The sequence below is a fragment of the Sus scrofa genome, chromosome Y (assembly GCF_000003025.6).
Source record: "Sus scrofa isolate TJ Tabasco breed Duroc chromosome Y, Sscrofa11.1, whole genome shotgun sequence".
NCBI classification, from domain to species: Eukaryota; Metazoa; Chordata; class Mammalia; order Artiodactyla; family Suidae; genus Sus; species Sus scrofa.
This window is the reverse complement of record NC_010462.3, coordinates 4,599,134-4,617,655: the sequence shown is the minus strand read 5'-3', so window position 1 is coordinate 4,617,655 and position 18,522 is coordinate 4,599,134. Positions and strand designations below refer to the sequence as shown.

Here is an 18,522-nt window from a genome sequence, read left to right as displayed (position 1 = left end):
AAATGTTGCCACAGAAAACCGCCCGCGGGCAGCGCGGCTTTCTGTGCCGCAGACCTGTTCTCGCTCAGCCGCCGTGACACTGGATTTCATGTCAAATGCACAAGCGTCTCGGACGGTGCCCCCAAGAAATACCAGCAGGACCGCGTTAAAACAGGGTTTCCCTTCTCACATCCAGCGTGGACCTCAGGGTGGGGGGTGAGGCAAGCGCAGGCCCCTGACCAGGCTTTCAACGCCCCCTAAACGTGGGAGAAGAGGACACTAGTCAGCTTCTAAAGCAAGGCTGCTACTTCCTCCCGGCAGGCAGCTCCCAGGGTCTGGAGACGGGGCTGCTCGCCCAGACCTCAGCTCCAGCTCCTCCTGGCACCACTGCCCCGACAGCGCGGAACCCTCGTGACTTTTGGATTCGACAGCTGTGCGAGTGGTGCAAGATGAGCGAGGCTGCCAACCTGGAGATTGACAGTGGGGACAGCACCACCCAAAGTTACAGTGAAAAAACGGAGTTCCAAAGAAGGCATATATACCCATGTATGACAGGGTCACTTTGCTGCACAGCAGAAATTGGCAGAACACGGTAAACCAAGTATAGTAGAAAAAAATAAAAATCTTTAAAACAACAACAACAAAACACACCAAAAATGGAGTTCCTGCTAGGGCGCAGTGGGTTAACAATCCGAGTTGTCTCTGTGGAGGTGTGGGTTCAATTCCTGCGCTGCTGCAGTGGGTTGAGGATCCAGCGTTGCAGCAGCTGTGGTGGCAAAGGTCACAGCTGTGGCTCCAACCTGATCCCTGGCCTGAGACCTTCCATAGGCAGCAGGTGTGGCCGAAAAAGAAAAAAAAGCAAGAAGAAGAAGAAAGAGAAGAAAAAAGGAACACTAAAAACTATCATATGACTTGGGGGGAAAAGAGAGAAAGCAATTGGAAGGTTAGGGATAATAAGTCACACATTATACACCCAACACAACAGCCGTTGTCACACGGGAGGGCTTCCTGCAGTTGCTCTTTCCTGGGCAAATTCATTATTACCTGTAATTGTTATGGTCCTAGAATTCTGCACCCCTGTTCGTTCTTAATACAATACAAGCATTTCCTGCGATGGCTCAGTGGTCTCCACAGCCAGCACTGTGGTTGATTCTCAAGCTTCTCTGAGCAGATGTGTCATCCTTTACTCACGTGGTCTCCAGATTTACCTTCAAAAACGAATCAGTGGGTCCCCCTTGGACAGCCTGGCGTCCAAGTGCCAGTATTTTCTCCTCTGCCAACCCAGTGTGCCAGTATTTCCTCCTCTGCCCTCTCATCCTGTCGCCTTTGTCCCTCCTTCCTAAACACACTGGGCTTTGCTGTGCCTCGTGGTGTGAACTCAGGCTCCTGATGTTGCTTCCAAACGATCTTCCTCCTTTGCCGAGCAGTCCAGCCCAAGGGTCTCCTTCTCTCTGCACCTCTCCTGTGCTCCTTGGCATGCACCTCCAACATTTATCAGCTTCTGGGACAGACGCCCCTTGTCCTTTCAGCCCTGGCACCTGGGGCAGTGCCACCACCCAAGAGACAAGCCATCGAGAGACAGTTATAGAACCGAAAATCATGGCAACTGTTCTGATCCCGAGATGACACCCATTCTCCAATGGGACCTAAGATAATTCACATGGCACAGGAGCAAATATTTGAAAATCTAATGACTATTTATTTTAATGTGCATCAGGCAAACACATGGACAGGTCTATTTGAAAATTTAGGAAAAAGTCACTGCTTCACCTTAAGAAAAATGGTAGTAAATATTAACCAAATACTTTTAGGTGTATGCAAGTATGGCAAAAACTGATGCAGAGGGTGCGAAAGAACTGAGGAGGGGAAATCCAGCTAGAGCCGGGGATTTACATAAGCGGGGGAGCTACACAAGCTTCGAAGGAGGCAGGGAATGAGCACACACCACACAGGCCGGGCTCCAGGTTTCCGGGAGGGAAAGAATTTCTGCGGTCTCGGACAAGAGTCTGCAAGGCAGATCCTGTGGGCCACATCTGGCCCCCAGCCTGTTTTGTAAATAAAGTTTTATTGACACACAGCTATTCTCATTTTCCTTTTCTTCTTCTTCTTCCTTTTTTGGCCATGCCTGTGGCATGGGGCAATTCCCAGGCCAGGGATTGAACCTGTGCCATAGCTGTGACCATGCTGGATCCTCAACCCCCCCGGGACACAAGAGAACGATGTATTTTGGATGGCTGCTTTTGCAACACACACAGAGAGAAACGAGTCACTGGAACAGAGACTAAGTGTTCTCTCTCTTTTACAGATGCATCTAGAGGAGACCCCTAACTCAGGAGACGGGGTCTGAGCAAAGCAGGTGTGGAGTCCCCATCTCGTTTCATGAGGCTGGTGTCACCCTAAAAAGTAAAGCCGATGCGCACATTCAAACAGGAAGAGCACAGCCTCGCTTTTCGTGGTAAAATAAACACGAGTAAACCACGGTGGGAACAAAGAGCATTCAGGGACACCACTGACATCTGAAGAGGACAAAATGTCCAGGCCGAGTGGGGTTTATTCTAGGAAGATGGAGTTTAAATGTCAGAAAATACATCAATTTCACTACATTAAGCATCAAGAAAAATCGTTTAAATGGAAGATTCTGAAGTCTGAGGGCCCGTTTTTGAATCCTAGCTCTATGACTTCCTGGCAGTGTGACGTGGCCAAGCTGGTACCCTCTCAAGCCTTGGGTGTCTCACCTGTCAGTGCTGGAGGCAGCTGTACCCACTCCTTAGGGGGTAACTGTTTTATCGGTCAAGTCCTTAGAGTCATGCCTGGCTGTATAAGCGGGAGCCACTGTCACTACAGCAAAGCCGCGGGGACAGAAGTAACACAAAGATACAGGGGGGTGCCTGGCTGTTGGAGACGTCAGGACGAGGGGACTAAAGATGGAGCTCCTAGGAAGGATACTCTGGAGAACAGGTGAATGTGATGCTGGCGTTTCTGTGTCTACCCATCTTTTTTCCTTTTTTTTTTTTAAATGGCTGCACCTGCAGCATATGGGAACTCCCAGGCCAGGGGTGGAATCAGAGCTGCAGCCAGGGCCTATGCCACAGCCACGGCAGTACCTGCTCCGAGCCGCATCTGTGACCTACACTGCAGCGTGCGGGAACGACGGGCCTCTAACCCACTGAGCAAGGCCAGGGATCAGCCCTTCATCCTCACAGAGACAACACCGGGTCCTTAACCTGCTGAGCCACAGTGGGAACTCCTGACGTTTCTATACTAAACTGGGATAAGACCATGGGGCAGAGGAAGCTTTTCTCTGGAGGGTAGAGGCAGTGGTCAGGGAATGGCCCTGGTAATAGGTGTGGGATGCCATGACAGAATGCATGGGAGACATACATCCAAAACAGGAGAGCTGAAGTTCCTGCTGTGGCGCAGTGGTTAACGAATCCGACTAGGAACCATGAGGTTGCGGGTTCGATCCCTGCCCTTGCTCAGTGGGTTAACGATCCGGCGTTGCCGTGAGCTGTGGTGTAGGTTGCAGACGCGGCTCGGATCCCGCGTTGCTGTGGCTCTGGCGTAGGCCGGTGGCTACAGCTCCGATTAGACCCCTAGCCTGGGAACCTCCATATGCCGCTGGAGAGGCCCAAGAAATAGCAACAACAACAACAAAGACAAAAAGACCAAAAAAAAAAAAAAAAAAAAAGAAAAAAACAAAACAGGAGAGCTCCCTGGTAGATCAGTGGGTTAAGGATTCAGCATTGTCACTGAATCCCTGGTCCCAGAACTTCCACATCCCACAGCCGTGGCCGAAACAAACACCCCAAAATAGCAGCATGGAAGGCAATGAAGAGGCTGGAAGTGGACACCAGACTCGGGATGGGGGGACGGACACCCAGGCTGTGCGGGGGGTGGTGGTGGTGAGGGATGGACACGCAGACCTGGGGAGGGGGGGTTGGGGTGGAGAGGGGAGGGATGGACCCCCAGATGGAGGGTGGGGGGTGGACACCGAGACTTGGGAGGGGAGGGGAGGGATGGACACCCAGACTGGGGGTGGGATGGACATCCAGATGTGCAGAGGGATCATGACACCAGCTACCGACACAGATGTGGGAAGAAAAGCAAAGCATGTCACCGCGGGGACAAGGGCATTGAAGAGGTGCATAGAAGACATTGAGACACGTGGGCGAGAAAGGACCGTGTTTTGTCTGACTGTCCAGATGCCTCGCTCTGCAGGCTGGAAGGAAGGAAGGGAATTCGAGTTGGCAGGAAATAAAACACATCAAAGCCCGACACTTTTAAGGTCACATTAGAATTTCAGAGCAGGCGGATCTTAAACATACGGTTGTGTGAACTTTGGACACAGGCACCTTGGAAGTGGCTGTTTCATCTCAGCTAAAGAAGGAAACAGGAGCCATCTCTGCAGCTTCTTCCTACCACCCCCAACGTTAGAGCAGGAACGCCAGTCCAACGAGCCTTCAGGGCCTCTTCGACGGCGTCTGCCCCTTGCGGATGGCAGCACCACTGCAAAATGTTTGGCTATATCGAGCGAGACACGCATGACACTCAACTGGCTCTCAAGGGATTTTCCTGTACTTGCTTTTCCCCCCTGACAAATTAATCAGCACAAGAACAGTCAATCTTGAACCTGAGCTTTTATACACACACACTTGCACGCGCGCGCGCACACACACGCACACACACACTGGAGCAGTAAACTCAGAAAAGACAGCACCACCAAACTGCACAGGAACTGGGATGGCTGCGAACATTTGAGGAACGACTTGTCCATGATTCTGCTCTGCTGCTCTGAGTACTTATCAATAAATCCACAGGGCGGTTTAAGAAAACACTCTTTTTTTGAATGAAGAGGTGTTTGGTTGGCAACTAGCACCACGACCAGAAGCTTTGTGATGAGACGGTTCCCATAGTTCAGGTTCCTTCCAGCACCTGCGTCCCGTGGCACAGGCCGAAGCTCGCCCTGTGGCATCCTGAGCCGTGGGCAGGCTTCCGTGGCGGAGCAGCGCGAGTCACTGATGCCGCAAAGCTACCCTGGGTGATGCTGTGTTTTCTACACAAAAGGCATGCGAGGCACACTCTCCAGTCCTCAGCCACCCTTACGTTTTTTAAAGGGATGTTTAAAAAAGTGACATGGGCGGTCTTGTTGTGGTTTAGGGGTAACAAACCCAAGTAGCATCCATCAAATTGAATTCAATTAAATTACATTAAAAAAATAAAGAGTGACATAAAGCGCACGCGCGCACACACACACACACAAATGACAGATACAAAACCTTAACCCGTTTACTCGGACTGGACCGAGGCAGTTTGACAGCTAGGGTCTGTCCCCTTTAGCAGGGGCTGTGAGGCCACGGGACTGACCTCTGATAAAAACCTGAATGCCAAAGCTCAGACTTGGGGTGGGGGCCTCGGGTGTTTAGCAGCACTGCCTCCCGAGTCATTGTATGTGTTCCCGGGACAATTATGTGCCGCCAGGGAGCTCCACCAGGAGGGGACACTGGCAAGCACGTGCCGGGTTTCTCCTGGACTGGGTCCTTGTACCTTTTCCCTTAGCCCGTTTGCACCTGCATCTTCTGTTTGTTTGCACTGATTACACAGTAACGGAGAAAGACGGAAGCTATGGCTTCCAAAACAAAGGATGGTACAAGATACTGCAGCAACTAGACACCTGAGCCAACAAGATGCACACCCAAGTACACCACAGTTAAGAGGAACAGAAGAGAAACGGAGGCACAGCACTGACCGATTCCGCTGCATCTTCCCCTCCCCCAGCCTCACTGCGCTCTAGCAATGTGTCAGGTGAAGGTGCTGTTGTCACTGCGATGACCTGACACACGCATATACGCGGGGGAAGGATCACACAGTGAGGTCAGTTAACACAACCGTGACCTCACCGAGCGTCCACCTTTATTTGCTTCAGGGAGAATTCTTTTTTTTTTTTGGCCTCCCTGGCGTTCACAAGCCGCACTTGTGATCTAAGTCACAGCTGCGGCAATGCCAGATTCTCAACTCACTGTGCGCAGGTGGGGCTCGAACCTGCATCCCAGCGCTCCCAAGACACTGCCCACCCTGCGGCGCCAAAACGGGAGCTCCCAGGCGGAAGATTTTTAAGATGTTCATCTCTTAGTAACTTTGTATCCAAAACACTAGCAGCAGGCGTAGTCGCCAGGCAGCACAAGATAACCTGGATTTTTTTGCTGTTACCTACGGGGATGAGCGTAACACTTCCGTGAATCTTCAGGGACACACAGCAGCATTGTAAAAGAGCCACTGCAGTCAAAAATATTTTTAGAGACTCAGCTGAACAATAAGCCCTGAACTTGTGTTTAAATTAGGAGAGTGGAACCATTCAAATGACGTCCCGAATCTGGGAAAGGTGTCCTGCATAAGAAGGCACCCCAGGGTCCTAGGACGCACCGCGGAGCTACCGGGCGATCCGTCAGCTGATGAGGTTCATCATTTGCGGAGATGCGGTCATTCACAAAGATGAGCAGTAACACCTCCTTCCTGGTTCATCGCACCTCCTCACTGGGAGCCAGAAAAGCCCAGCCGGAAAGACTGCTACTCCCCATTATTTTATTATCTGCTGGAGAATGGTCTGGCAGACTGCCCCCTTCCTCGAGGGGAAAAGGACCCCAGAAAATTTCAAGAAAAACGGGCTGCATTATGCCCACGCTTAAAGGGCGCTGCAGTTCTGCGGGGGAAGGATCCACACGCAGCCCCGGAAGATGATAAAGGGGGAGGAAATGAGAACCCCGTTACCACTCCATTTGCCAAAAAAACCCCACGGGAGGAAAAACATCCCTCCGCTAAAGGACGTGAATCCGTAGCTCTCAATGGGGGGTGATTCTGCATTTCAGTCGCGTGTGGCAAAGTCCACCAGCACTGAGGGCGGGCGAGGGTGACTGTCACCCAGTGGGTGGAGAGAGGGATGCCGTTCACCATCTGCTAGTTCAGGACAGCCCCTCCACAAAGGATGGTCCTCCCCAGAGGTCAGCAGTGCTGAGGGGAGACAGCCTGGCCTCTCTGGAAGGCCGAAGGCTTCGAGATCATGCAGGGCCTTGTGCCCGTTCAGGATATCTGGAGATTAAGACACTCAGCTCGCCCACAAAATGGAATTCTGCAAGCTAAAGATTGTAAGAGGATATTTTATTTTATTTTAAAGGTTTTTTTTTGGGGGGGGGGGCGGGTTCACCCTGGGGCATGAAGACTTTCTGAGGCCAGGGATCGAACTCACACCAGAGCTGTGACCTGAGTCACTGCAGTGACACCACCAGATCCTTAACCCGCTGAGCCACCAGGGAACACCCCTTAAGAGGAAATCTTAAAACATGTTAGAACACTGGAAAGGGAGTGGAAAAGCCTTGCAGAGACTTTTGTCATCTCTATAAAAATATGGGCCACCCAGGGCCTGTGGTCCCCATCAAACGCAGAACTGCTTCTCGTGACAACTACGCAGGAGCTGCTGGCCGGGGAGCCCCTCCCCCCCCCGAGTTCCTGAGGATGCAAAAATTTGTGCTATATACACACGACAGCTGCTGTTCACCTTCAGATGACTTTTCACTATTTTTTCTGTTTCTAAGCGTCTCAGGAGTTCCCACTGTGGCTTAGCGGGTCAAGAATCCAACTAGTATCCAGGAAGATGCGGGTGCAACCCCTGGCCTCACTCAGTGGGTTAAGGATCTGGCGTTGCTACAAACTACAGCATAGGTCACAGATGTAGCTCAGATCCCTCGTTGCTGTGGCTGCGGTGCAGGCTGGCAGCTGCAGCTCTGATTTGACCTCTAGCCTGGGAACTTCCGTATGCCACAGGCACAGCCCTAAAAAGACAAAAAAAAAAAAAAAAGAACGCAAAAAAGCCCCAGAAGATTGGTGTGGCGATCCAGGTCCAAGTTAATACGGCTACTACTTGAAGCCATTATACAGAGGACACCCCATCAAAACCTAGAACAAGGAGTCCCTGGTGGCTCACCGAGTTAAGAATCTGACATTGTCACTGCTGTGGGGCGGGTTTGAGCCCTGGCCCAGGAACTTCCCCATCCTGTGCGCCTGGCCAAAAAACCAAAAGCCACTGAAACAAACAAAAACCACAAGTTAGGCCCCCTATGGCTAGTGACCTGCAAAATCTAATGAAAACTGTCTCAGCTTCACTTGTATCTCCCACACACACAGAGCGCCACAGACAATGGAGACGAAAAATTACAATTTCTGTTTAATAGTTTTTTTCCTTTTTAGGGCCACACCCATGGCATGTGGAGACTCCCAGGCTAGGGGCTGAACTGGAGCTGCAGCTGCCGGCCTACACCGCAGCCACAGCAATGCCAGATCCGAGCCATGCCTCTGACCTACACCCCAGCTCACAGCAGCACCGGATCCCTAACCCACCGAGCGAGGCCAGGGATCGAACCCGTGTCCCTCATGGATACTAGTTGTTTTCGTTACTGCTGAGCCACGATGGGAACTGCCTTTTTCTTTTTCCTGGGAACCTTCTTGAATCCGGATGGCTGGCGGAAGATACATTCGATTATACAGGCTCGAAGTCACCTGGTGCTTCTTCAGAGGGGACCTGTGCACGCCCACAGTCGGATGTTTCTGTGGAAATAGCTTGGAGGCCTGTGGCCGTGGGGACCGCCTCGCCCACCACAGCGGGGCTCTGGAATATCCAAACAGGCTTCGGCCCTACCTGGTCCCAAGACACGGCTGCGCTGACATGTATGATTTTTAAACGGCCTGGTAATCTTTCTGGACAATAGTACGTCTGTGTGTTTAGACAGAACCACTCTTAAGATTTGCACTTGCGCTCAGCTGTGGAGAGACAATGCCGCCTAAATCTTCCTCCGTCTAACCCATCCGTCCTAAGCGCGCTGACCTGCGGGGAACATCGCAGGGCACACACGCATGCCACCTCGCCAAGAAACCACTGTGATTCTTCTTGTAACAGAAGCTCGACAAAACGAATGGGAAATGTCATGTCACTTCCATTTAGGACTTTGAGAGTCTGCGTCCCCAGTATTTCCCATTCCGCCTTATTCACAAAGATGCTACCTAACTCATAACTTAGGTAAATCAAAGGAAATACACCTCCCTCTCCCTGGCCAGTCACTGTGTGCAGATAACAGCTCTCTAGGAAACCGCACGTTCTAACGTGCCGACTAGCACTTGCGAAAACCACCGATGCGCCTTCCTGAAGAAGCTTCTACGGCAATGCTAATGCAGGCAATACATGTGCACAATGCACTGGCTTCTTGGAGTTCCTGCTGTGGCACAATGGGACTGGAGGCATCTTGGGAGCACTGGGACGAGGTTTGATTCCCAGCCCAGCACAGTGGGTTAAGGATCTGTTGTTGCCGCAGTTGCGGCTTAAGTTGAAACTGCAGCTAGGATCTGATCCCTGGGTCCGGGAGCTCCTTGTGCCGAGGAGGGGGCCAAAAAAGAAAAAAGAGGAAAAAAGGCCTTTGAGCACAAATCATGACAAACCAGAGAGTAAATTCTACCATAGAAGGAGTTTTCTTTTTTTGTTGCTTTTTAGGGCTGCACCCACGGCACATGGGGGTTCCCAGGCTAGGGGTCTTCGTGGAGCTACAGCTGCTGGCCTACACCACAGCCACAGCAATGTCAGATCCGAGCCGTGTCTGTGACCTACACCAGAGCTCACGGCAACACGGAATCCTTAACCTACTGACCGAGGCCAGGATTGAACCCGAAACCTCACGGTTCCTAGTCGGATTTGTTTCCACTGTGCCATGACGGGAACTCCAGAAGGAGTTTTCAATCCCAGTTGGAGGTCCACCATCCTGGTGATTTGTGATGGTACGTGGATTTTCACCACCTACTGTAATGATCAGATCTTTTCATTATCTAAAGTGTATATGGAGTTCCCTGGTGGCTCAGCGGGTTAAGGATCTGCTGTGGTCACAGGTGTGGCTTGGGTTTGATCCCTGGCCAGGGGGACTTTTGCATGCCATGGACACGACCAAAAAAATTTAAAAAATAAAATAGAATGTTTAAAATGACAGCCACGGGGGACATGCCGCCTGGTAACACACTCCACCTGACAAAACACTAGTGCAACACTTGCTCACTTGTGTTTCTTGGTCACTGTTGTAGTTACCACCATTGCTGTCGTTTCCATGAAGCTTCGGTCTGTTCTTCACGGTGCGAAGATGTCAGAAAACTCCACGCGGAGAAACGACTCCCCAGGTTGTCATGACGTCACTGCCTTGGGTGGGCAGCACATAACGCACGGGAAGTCTGAGCGCCTGCCCCACCGAGGGTCCCGCCTGCAGGAATTCCCTCCACCCACCCGGGAGCCCACCCCAGTGGACACAGTCCTGCTCAGAGGCCGGGCTTATGCACTGGAGCCTGGCCAGGCTGCAGTTGCTGGGTTTTCTGAAGAAAGCTGCAGTGCCTGAGGAGCTGTAGCTATGTCAGGAGCAAATGTGTGTGTGTGTGTGTGTGTGTGTGTGTGTGTGTGTGTGTGTGTGTGTGGACGCCCTCTCACTCTGCGGATCTGGGCACAAGACACAGTGGTGGACTTCAACAGGTGTGACCTGGCCAGGTCCATGAAGGGTAATTTTCAGCCCTACGAGGACACATAAAACTTCCCAGGCTAGAGGCTGAAACGGAGCTGCCGCTGCTGGCCTTCGCCACAGCCACAGCAAAGCCATATCCGAGCCGCATCTGTGGTCTACACTGCAGCTCACGGCAACGCCAGATCCTTAACCCACTGAGCGAGCCCAGGGATCGAACCCGCATCCTCATGGATACGAACTGGGTGTGTTTCCACTGAGCCACAACAGGAACGCCCGAGAATGGCCTTTTACCTGCTTTCCAATACACCCTACACGACAGGCACCCAAGGGCTCTGTAGGTCCCATCCAGTCTATAAAACCAGCGATGTTTGCGAACTGCCTCACTGCGAGGTGACACCAAAGAGGACATGCTGGCTTCTGATCAAGGTAAACCCACCCTGTCACACGACCCAGGGACCCCACGCCCAGTGCAGACCCAACGGAAATGAAAACCTACAGTCAGCACTGCAAACTTGGGTGCAAGTGTTTCTAGCAGCTTTAGCTGTAATGATCACAGCTTGGAGACACCTCAGACGGTCCTGAACAGGACAAAAGACGGACTGCCACACATCCCTAAAATGTAATACGACGCAGCATTAAAGAAGGGACCACGGATGTGGGCGCCAGGGTGGCCCGGTCACAAAGGCACTGAATGAAGGGAGCCGGACTCCCCAGGCCACGCGCTGCAAGACTCCACTTGCCAGCCATTCCCGCGAAGGCAAAACCCCAGGAGGAGACAGGGCAGTGGGTGCCAGGGGCTGTGCTGCGAGGCGGGGTGGGCCACTGGGTGCTTTTCGGGGGAGAATGATCTGTGCCACAGCATGATGGTGCTGGGGGGTCACACGACAGTCGACGTGTGGCAAATGCTGGAAATCTGTCCTCTAAAAGGGGTGAATTTTATGGCATAAAAATTATACCTTCCCATAAAGAAGAAAAAGAAAAAGACGGTACAGAGGAGGGTGGGGAGGGTTTGGAGGAGCAGCCACATGCCACGAGGAAAGGTCAGGTCTGTCGTCTCCAAGGTCGCCACGCGAGACCACGGCAGACAAGGTCTCGGCATCCTTTAACTGCTGTGGAAAATCTGGCCTCAAACCCCGGACCTCCTCTGCTCTCCGCTGACCAGCCCACGAGACCACCTTTCCGCCCATCAGTCGCGGAGCCGGCTGGGGGTACGTACCAAAGACACTGGGTGCTTCCCAGCACAATCACCAAAGCCACCCACCCAGCTCCTTCTCCAGAGCCTCAGCAACGCCTGGCGGGCAAACCCCCGGTTAGGTGAAGGGCGGCGCCATCAAGGCATCCCCGGGGCCCACCCCATTGGGTCTGGGGGGGCAATCCCTCTTTATAAGCTGGATTTGGGGAGGAAGTCCAGAGGCAGTAGTGAATGCGCTTACGGGGACTCAGGGAATTTTCTCACTTTTCACACCCTCCTCGGCCTCCCCTGCTGCATTCGCAGAGAGGTGGGAACGACTCATGATTTTCCCAGGATCTGGAGGAGCTGCTCGCAGAAGCCCATGGAGGCAGAAACGCATGCACCGTCAAAGGGCTTGTAAAACACCGGCCACCTTAAACTGGCTTTGCCTCCTTAAATAGTTTATTTATTTATTTATTTACTTTTAAATATTCAGAATCAGCTATTTTCATGAGCTCACATTTCTGAGACATTAAGATTTGTTTCTGAACATACAGTACCACAAGGTTGGCTACATAAAACAAGTAGAAAACCATTTTGAGAGGAAGCTCAATAATTGAGGCTGTACTGCATTTAAAGATTTAATACTGGCTATATACAAAAGGGAAAACATTCCAACTAGAAATACTTCAATAGTTTACTGATGGATCAAACCTGGAGTTGGGACAGAGGCAGCACTGCAGCAGGTGCGAGACGGATTCCCGGGCCTCATAGGCTGACCCTGAACCAACCATCTTCAGTCTATGGAACTCAGAGGCTGGAAGTGTTGCCAATGCCTCCCTTAAAGCAGCGAGAAGCCCCCCAATAAAGAAAATCTAGCTGCCAGCAGCCCAAGGAGCTTGTATGGACTGATTTGAGACTGGCTAACCAGATTCCAAGGTTGAAATTTCCCCAACCCCTTAAGTTTTGGCCCAAAGCCTGGATCCCTGGATGAGAGAGATGGATGTGAGCCCTGCCTCTCATCACCTTGCAGGTGGACCTCGCAAGAAAGCTTCCTTTCTCAAAAGGTGGTGACACAGTATTGGCTTCTGCATGCATCGTGCAGTGAGCCTCTACTCAGAGGGCGAAGGGGACTCATGGGCCGGGTGGCAAAGACGCTCTGCCACAGTCCATTTCTTAAAAATTGCCCAGATGGCCAAAGTGACCACACAATTAACTGCTGTAACGCAGAGGCCACCAGACTCCCGGCCCTCCAAGCCAGCCTGCTGTAACTCATGCAAAAACCAACCGGGCCACTTTGGTGCTGCAGCAGGTCAAACATAACGCCTGCTGAATGTAAAAGCCTTGCTCATTAACTAGTTTCACTGATCAGGCTGCCGTGAGCACCCGTGAGACGCCTCAAATCCGGAGTCCCTAGGGAGCGCTGCCTATGGGCAAGGCGCTGGCTTCATCCAGCCAACGGTGACAACAGCGAGAGCCCCCTTCCTTAATGGCTGTGGAACGCACGGCTGGGTGAAGGCCACAGAAGATTCCAAGATGACATGAATTCTGCCTCTTGAGGGCAGGGGAACAAAACACGTCCATTTTCGAGATTCTTCCCCAAGTTGGAGAAGATGTGATATGGATCCATGTCACACTTTCAGGAAAGCAGCTTTTCAATCCCTGCCCTTTGGCTGTCCCCGGGATGACAGCTCCATCGTGGAGGCTCTTACTTGCAGCCCAAAGCATCCCAGCTGATGCAGGACGCTGCCAGGGCAGGGCTCTCTGCACCTGCTCAGATGGCGAGGACCAGGGGCAGCCCTGCTCCCAAGGAACTTGTCCCTCATGGTGGCATGGAAGATTATGGGTCCATCCCTGGTTGTGAGGCAAAGAGCAGGTGGATCAGAGAGCCAGCAGTCTGCCTCCTTGCAGGGCGTCCCCCCTCTGGCGGCCCCCTCCCTCCTTCGCACCGCTTTCTCCTACACACAACCTCAAGCTGACAGACAAGGACGACTTGGCAGCAGAGACTCACAACCTCTGGTGGAGAAAGCAGGGCTGAGGAAGGAACCGCCCATCGCAACACACAGCCTTATGCACTGAGGTGATGAAGGGCAGGGAGCATACTGACCACAACCGCGGCAGGAGGACGCTCCGAGGCCAGAGATCAAACCCACACCACAACAGCGATCCGAGCCGCAGCAGTGACAATGTCAGACCCTTAACCTGCTGAGCCACCAGGGAACTCCTCTCTGCTTTCTTTGCAAAGCTAGAAAGGAGACACTAACAGGCCAAGGAGAAGGTGCTCCTTGAATCTGGTGGGTGCTCGATAAATATCTGCTTAACCAGACCTTGAGGATTTCAGATTAAACATGTACAACAACCTCCAAATGAACATTTAAACATTATGCATTTTTTCCTTTGACTATGTCCTCGCACGATGTTCAGTCAGATCCAGGTGCAGCCTTCAGAGGGACGCAGAGCAGTCTCAAATCCTTATGGGATCTGACTCCAAGGACCCTGACAAACTAGGACAGCAGCTCAGGAGATGGACATACGAGCGGCCCCGAGGAAATTCTATACTTTGTTGTCTCTAGTCTCCTCGTTGCCTGGTTACAGAAGCTTCATCAACAGAAGTGAGACATGTAAACACACACTAAGAAAGGAAGTCTCTCGACTTTCTAGGGGAGGGGTGTGTTTATTCAAACAGCCCAGCAACGCTCTTGCCCTGGGGCCCTGGGGCCCAACCACCGGGGAGAGCCTTTCTCTGGGTTACACGCCCTTGGCTTATCCTGAGGTTCACAAACAGAGGGACGGCAGTTTCAGCTCCTGATCTGTTTACACATTTTGACCATACTCTTGCCTTCATCCGTTCTTTGTGCAGAGGTGTTTCTAAAAGGAAGGAGTCTCGAAGTCAATGCTGGGAGTCGACAGGGCAACGGGGTTGGATGCACGGAATTTTCCTTGCAAATATGTCTGGGACTCCGTCTGATCCGTGCTAGGAGAACACCTGTTCTCCAGGCAAGAGGTGCCCTGGTTCCGTTCCGAGGCTGAGGTATCAGAGCAGTGGTGATGAGTTACCTGACTGACGGGGGTAAAGCCCTGCAGGTTTTTTATATTATGCTCTGGTGACAGCGAATGCAAATGATCTCAAGTATATGCAGACAGAACGTGCACTCTCCACAAATAAGGCCACTGGGTGGAGTTTCCACTGGGGCTCAGCAGGTTAAAAACCAAAGATATGGGTTTGATCCCTGGCCTCAATCAGTGGGTTAAGGATCCTGTGTTGCTGCAAGCTGTGCTGCAGGCCCGCAGCCTCAGCTCTGGTCCAGCCTCTACCTGGGAACGCCCATATGCTATAGGTACAGCTTTAAAAAAAATGCCATTGAGGCCACAAGGGACAGAGATCCAGGCATGGATTGGGAGAGGTGTTTATTTATTCCATGCTTCTGGATGCATTTCATCCCTTTTGCCCAGGAAAACCATTCTCCCCACCCCTCCACAAGACACCCCCTCTACCCCTGCAGGGAAGGTGACCCTCCCATGGGGTAGATAATCTGTTCAAGGATCAGAACTGCACCTTCCAGGCTGACCCTGAAAGAGTCCAGACCCCAGGCTCAGAGCTGATACACCCTCAGTCCTAGCGCGTGTGTCTCTGGGAGGTGTGACCTGGGAACTGGCTTCCTTCTTGAAAAATCAAGCTGTAGAACATACATAGCACGACATCAAGCATATAAAGCCAAATACACAGGGGACCAACCGGTATGGACTGACTTGGGTCCCCTGCCAGTTCCTATGTTGAAGTCCCACCCTCCGGGAACATCTCCGAATGCGACAGTACATGGAAACAGGGTCACTGCAGATGCAAGGAGTTAAGATGAGGCTGTACTGGACGGCAGGGGGCCGTCATCCAAGACGACCTTGTCTTTACAGAAAGGAGGAAGGAGGCACGTGGGGACGATGCCCGTGCAAGCCGAGGAGTGCCCAGGTGGCCAGCGAACCAGCAGAAGCCGGGCGAGCGGCACGGAGCAGAGGCTGACAGCCTTCGTCAGACGCTGCTGCTGACACCTTGGTTTCGGGCTGCTGTCCTCCAGACCAGTGGGACAATACGTTTCTGTCCAGGCCACCCAGGACGCAGGGCAACTAACACTCCTGTACTTTCTGTCTCCTAGAAAAACATCCTTGCGAGGTAAGAGCCCGGGGGGGGGAAGCAGCAGGAAGTCACGCACACAGGACCTGCTGCATTAGAAACGGTGTCTGTCTCAGGTTCCGAAGGAGGTGGGTACAAGGATGTTTCTGCACTAATGTCCACTTGCACGCCTTAAAATGGGTATCTCACAAGTTTTTTTAAGTATGCATTTTAGAAATGCATGTTAAAAATTAATAATATTAAACAATTAATAGACTTCAGAATTTTAAAAAGTATCCGCAAGCATTTCTTTGAACGGTGTTTAAGCTCCACTGCTTGGGGCAGCCCCAATATCGTACGATGGGAACCTCAGGGCTCATCCTTGTCCAGTGACTCACGGGGGAACCCCACGAGCCCTGACGAAGCCAGGCCAGGTCCTGCCTCGGGCTCTGCGGCACCCTCGGCTCCTTCCCGGAACACGCGTTTAGTCGGTGCGTGACGAACCACAGTTGTGTCTCGCTCATAATCAAAAGTGCTGCAAGAAACCTGAACAATTCCCGCATTTTATTTATTTATTATTTATTTAAAAAAATTTTTTTTTGGTCTTTTTGCCATTTCTAGGGCTGCTCCCGCAGCACATGGAGGTTCCCAGGCTAGGGGTGGAATCGGAGCTGTAGCGGCCAGCCTACACCAGAGCCACAGCAACACGGGATCCGAGCTGCATCTGCAACCTACACCACAGCTCACGGCAACGCCGGATCCTTAACCCACGGAGCAGGGCCAGGGATCGAACCCGCAACTTCCTGGTTCCTGGTCAGATTCGTTAACCACTGTGCCACAACGGGAACTCCCAATTCCCGAATTTTAGAAAGCTGCGGAAGGATCATTTTGGTGATGGAGGGTGTTGGAGCTCAATAAACCAGTGGTCCTAAATCTAGGAGGTTCACATATATACACCGTATGTATACACCAGCGGGGACCAAAGACACCAAATCACCCTGCCCCATCGACATACACCGAATGCATACACCAGCCCATGAATACCTCCCCTATGGTGGGAGCCAAGAACACCAAATCACCTTGCCTCCGTACACACAGACATCACATTACACCAGCCCGTAAATGCCTTCCCTTTGGTGTGAGCCAAGAACACGAACTCACCCCACCCCATCTCTATACACCATATGTATACACCAGCCCATACATGCCTTCCCTGTGCCAGGGGCCGAGACCATCAAACCACCCCCACCCCTCTCAGAGTCTGTCCCCATCACTCTTGGCCTGAATTCCGGCCTGAATTCCAACCTGACGTCATGTGAACAGAAACGTCACGGGAAGAAAGAACACGTTCCCTCATGCACCGCAGTAAAGGGATGGCCCCGAACCCTCTCTCCTTCAAGCCTCTGAACGAGAGCGTCCTGGGCGCTTCTCCTCCAGCCTGGAATTTGGATGGTGGCTGGAGGCCGTGCACGTGCCCGTGGAAGGGGATGCCCCACGCTCCGGAGGGACCTTCTTACCTGACTCCTGTAGATACCGATACACCAGAAAGTTCACCTCGTCACTGGTTATGCTCATCTTAGCCTCACCTGGCGGCGATGAGGTCTTTACAAAGCGGGAGCCACTCTCTGTGAGACAGGTGCAGGGAGAAAGCAGAAGACAGCTTTGAAACACGGCCCGTATGTATTTTTAAAAAACTGCATTCTTTTTGAGACAATTGAAAAAAATAATGCTCAGGGTGTTATACATGCAAAGGTAATTAATGAATGCCTGATACGTGTTATATTTGGTGATGACATAAAAATTGTGTAATTATGTACATGTATAAACATACATACATAGAGGTGAAAACGTCCCCTCAAAAGATAAGCTGGTGTATTTTCTAATCCCGGGATGGGGTCATACACCAACCACATTAATGAAGACAAATTCAGGAGAAATGGAAAATGAAAAAATAAACTTTTTCCCCCCTGTACTCAGGGCATGCAGAAGTTCCCAGACCAGGGACTGAACCTGAGGCACAGCAGTGACCTGAGCTGCTGTAGTGACAATGCCAGACCCCGAGCCCACTGAGTCACCAGGGAACTCCCAAACCCCAACTTTTTATTTGGTAAATACCCCTGGGGTGTGCGTGATACCAAGCTTGATTAGAATGCTGACGCAGGCTGGGACAGAGGCGGTAGCTTTGATGCCAGCCTAGCAGTGTCCTTGACACCCCTGGGCAGGGCCAGCACAGTCCGGATCGCATCTGTGATTCTGGAGCAAGGATGAATCACAGCGCCTTCTGCTCTTAAAAGTCTAATGATGACCGTGCCGGTCACGGAACCTACAGGGCGCACGTGGCCCTGAAAAGGCAGATAGGTATCAGGGAGGAGCTGAGGCAGCCTAGGTGTCACTTTAACGTCACTTCTCCAGAGAGGCCAGGTCTCAGGACGCCAGCCGAAGCACACACAGAACCTACTTCATTTGTATTTTCCTGCAGAACCTGCTCCATCATTTTGGCGGAGACCTAGGGTACCTGAACAGCAAGGGGCAACCTCGGGGCAGGCGAGATCGGATAACGCGACATTCCTTATCACAGGGAGCCTCTGTGCCAGAGGTCGACGACAACCTAGAGTCTGACTCCTGTCACAACAGTCCTAAGTCAGAGCCCGGAGCGCCCTGGCCCAGGGAGCACACGAGCCAACCGGAGTAGCACCCACCCACCCATGGAGAAGGCATTGGCAAGGGCATTC

At 52.1% G+C, this 18,522-nt stretch overlaps 1 protein-coding gene across 2 annotated transcripts in view; it reads right to left on the bottom strand.

Moving 5' to 3' along the window:
- The window catches only part of LOC100624648 (F-box-like/WD repeat-containing protein TBL1X), an 83,907-nt gene that overhangs the window by 48,653 nt on the left and 16,732 nt on the right, over positions 1-18,522 (bottom strand). The window contains exon 2 of one of the 2 annotated variants that reach the window (XM_021080987.1): positions 17,308-17,415. The exons of the other annotated variant lie outside the window; for it this stretch is intronic. Within the exon in view, the coding sequence (XP_020936646.1) occupies positions 17,308-17,365 (58 nt within the window). The 5' untranslated portion in view covers positions 17,366-17,415. The remainder of the gene's footprint in view (positions 1-17,307; positions 17,416-18,522) is intronic. 2 annotated transcript variants of the gene reach the window in all.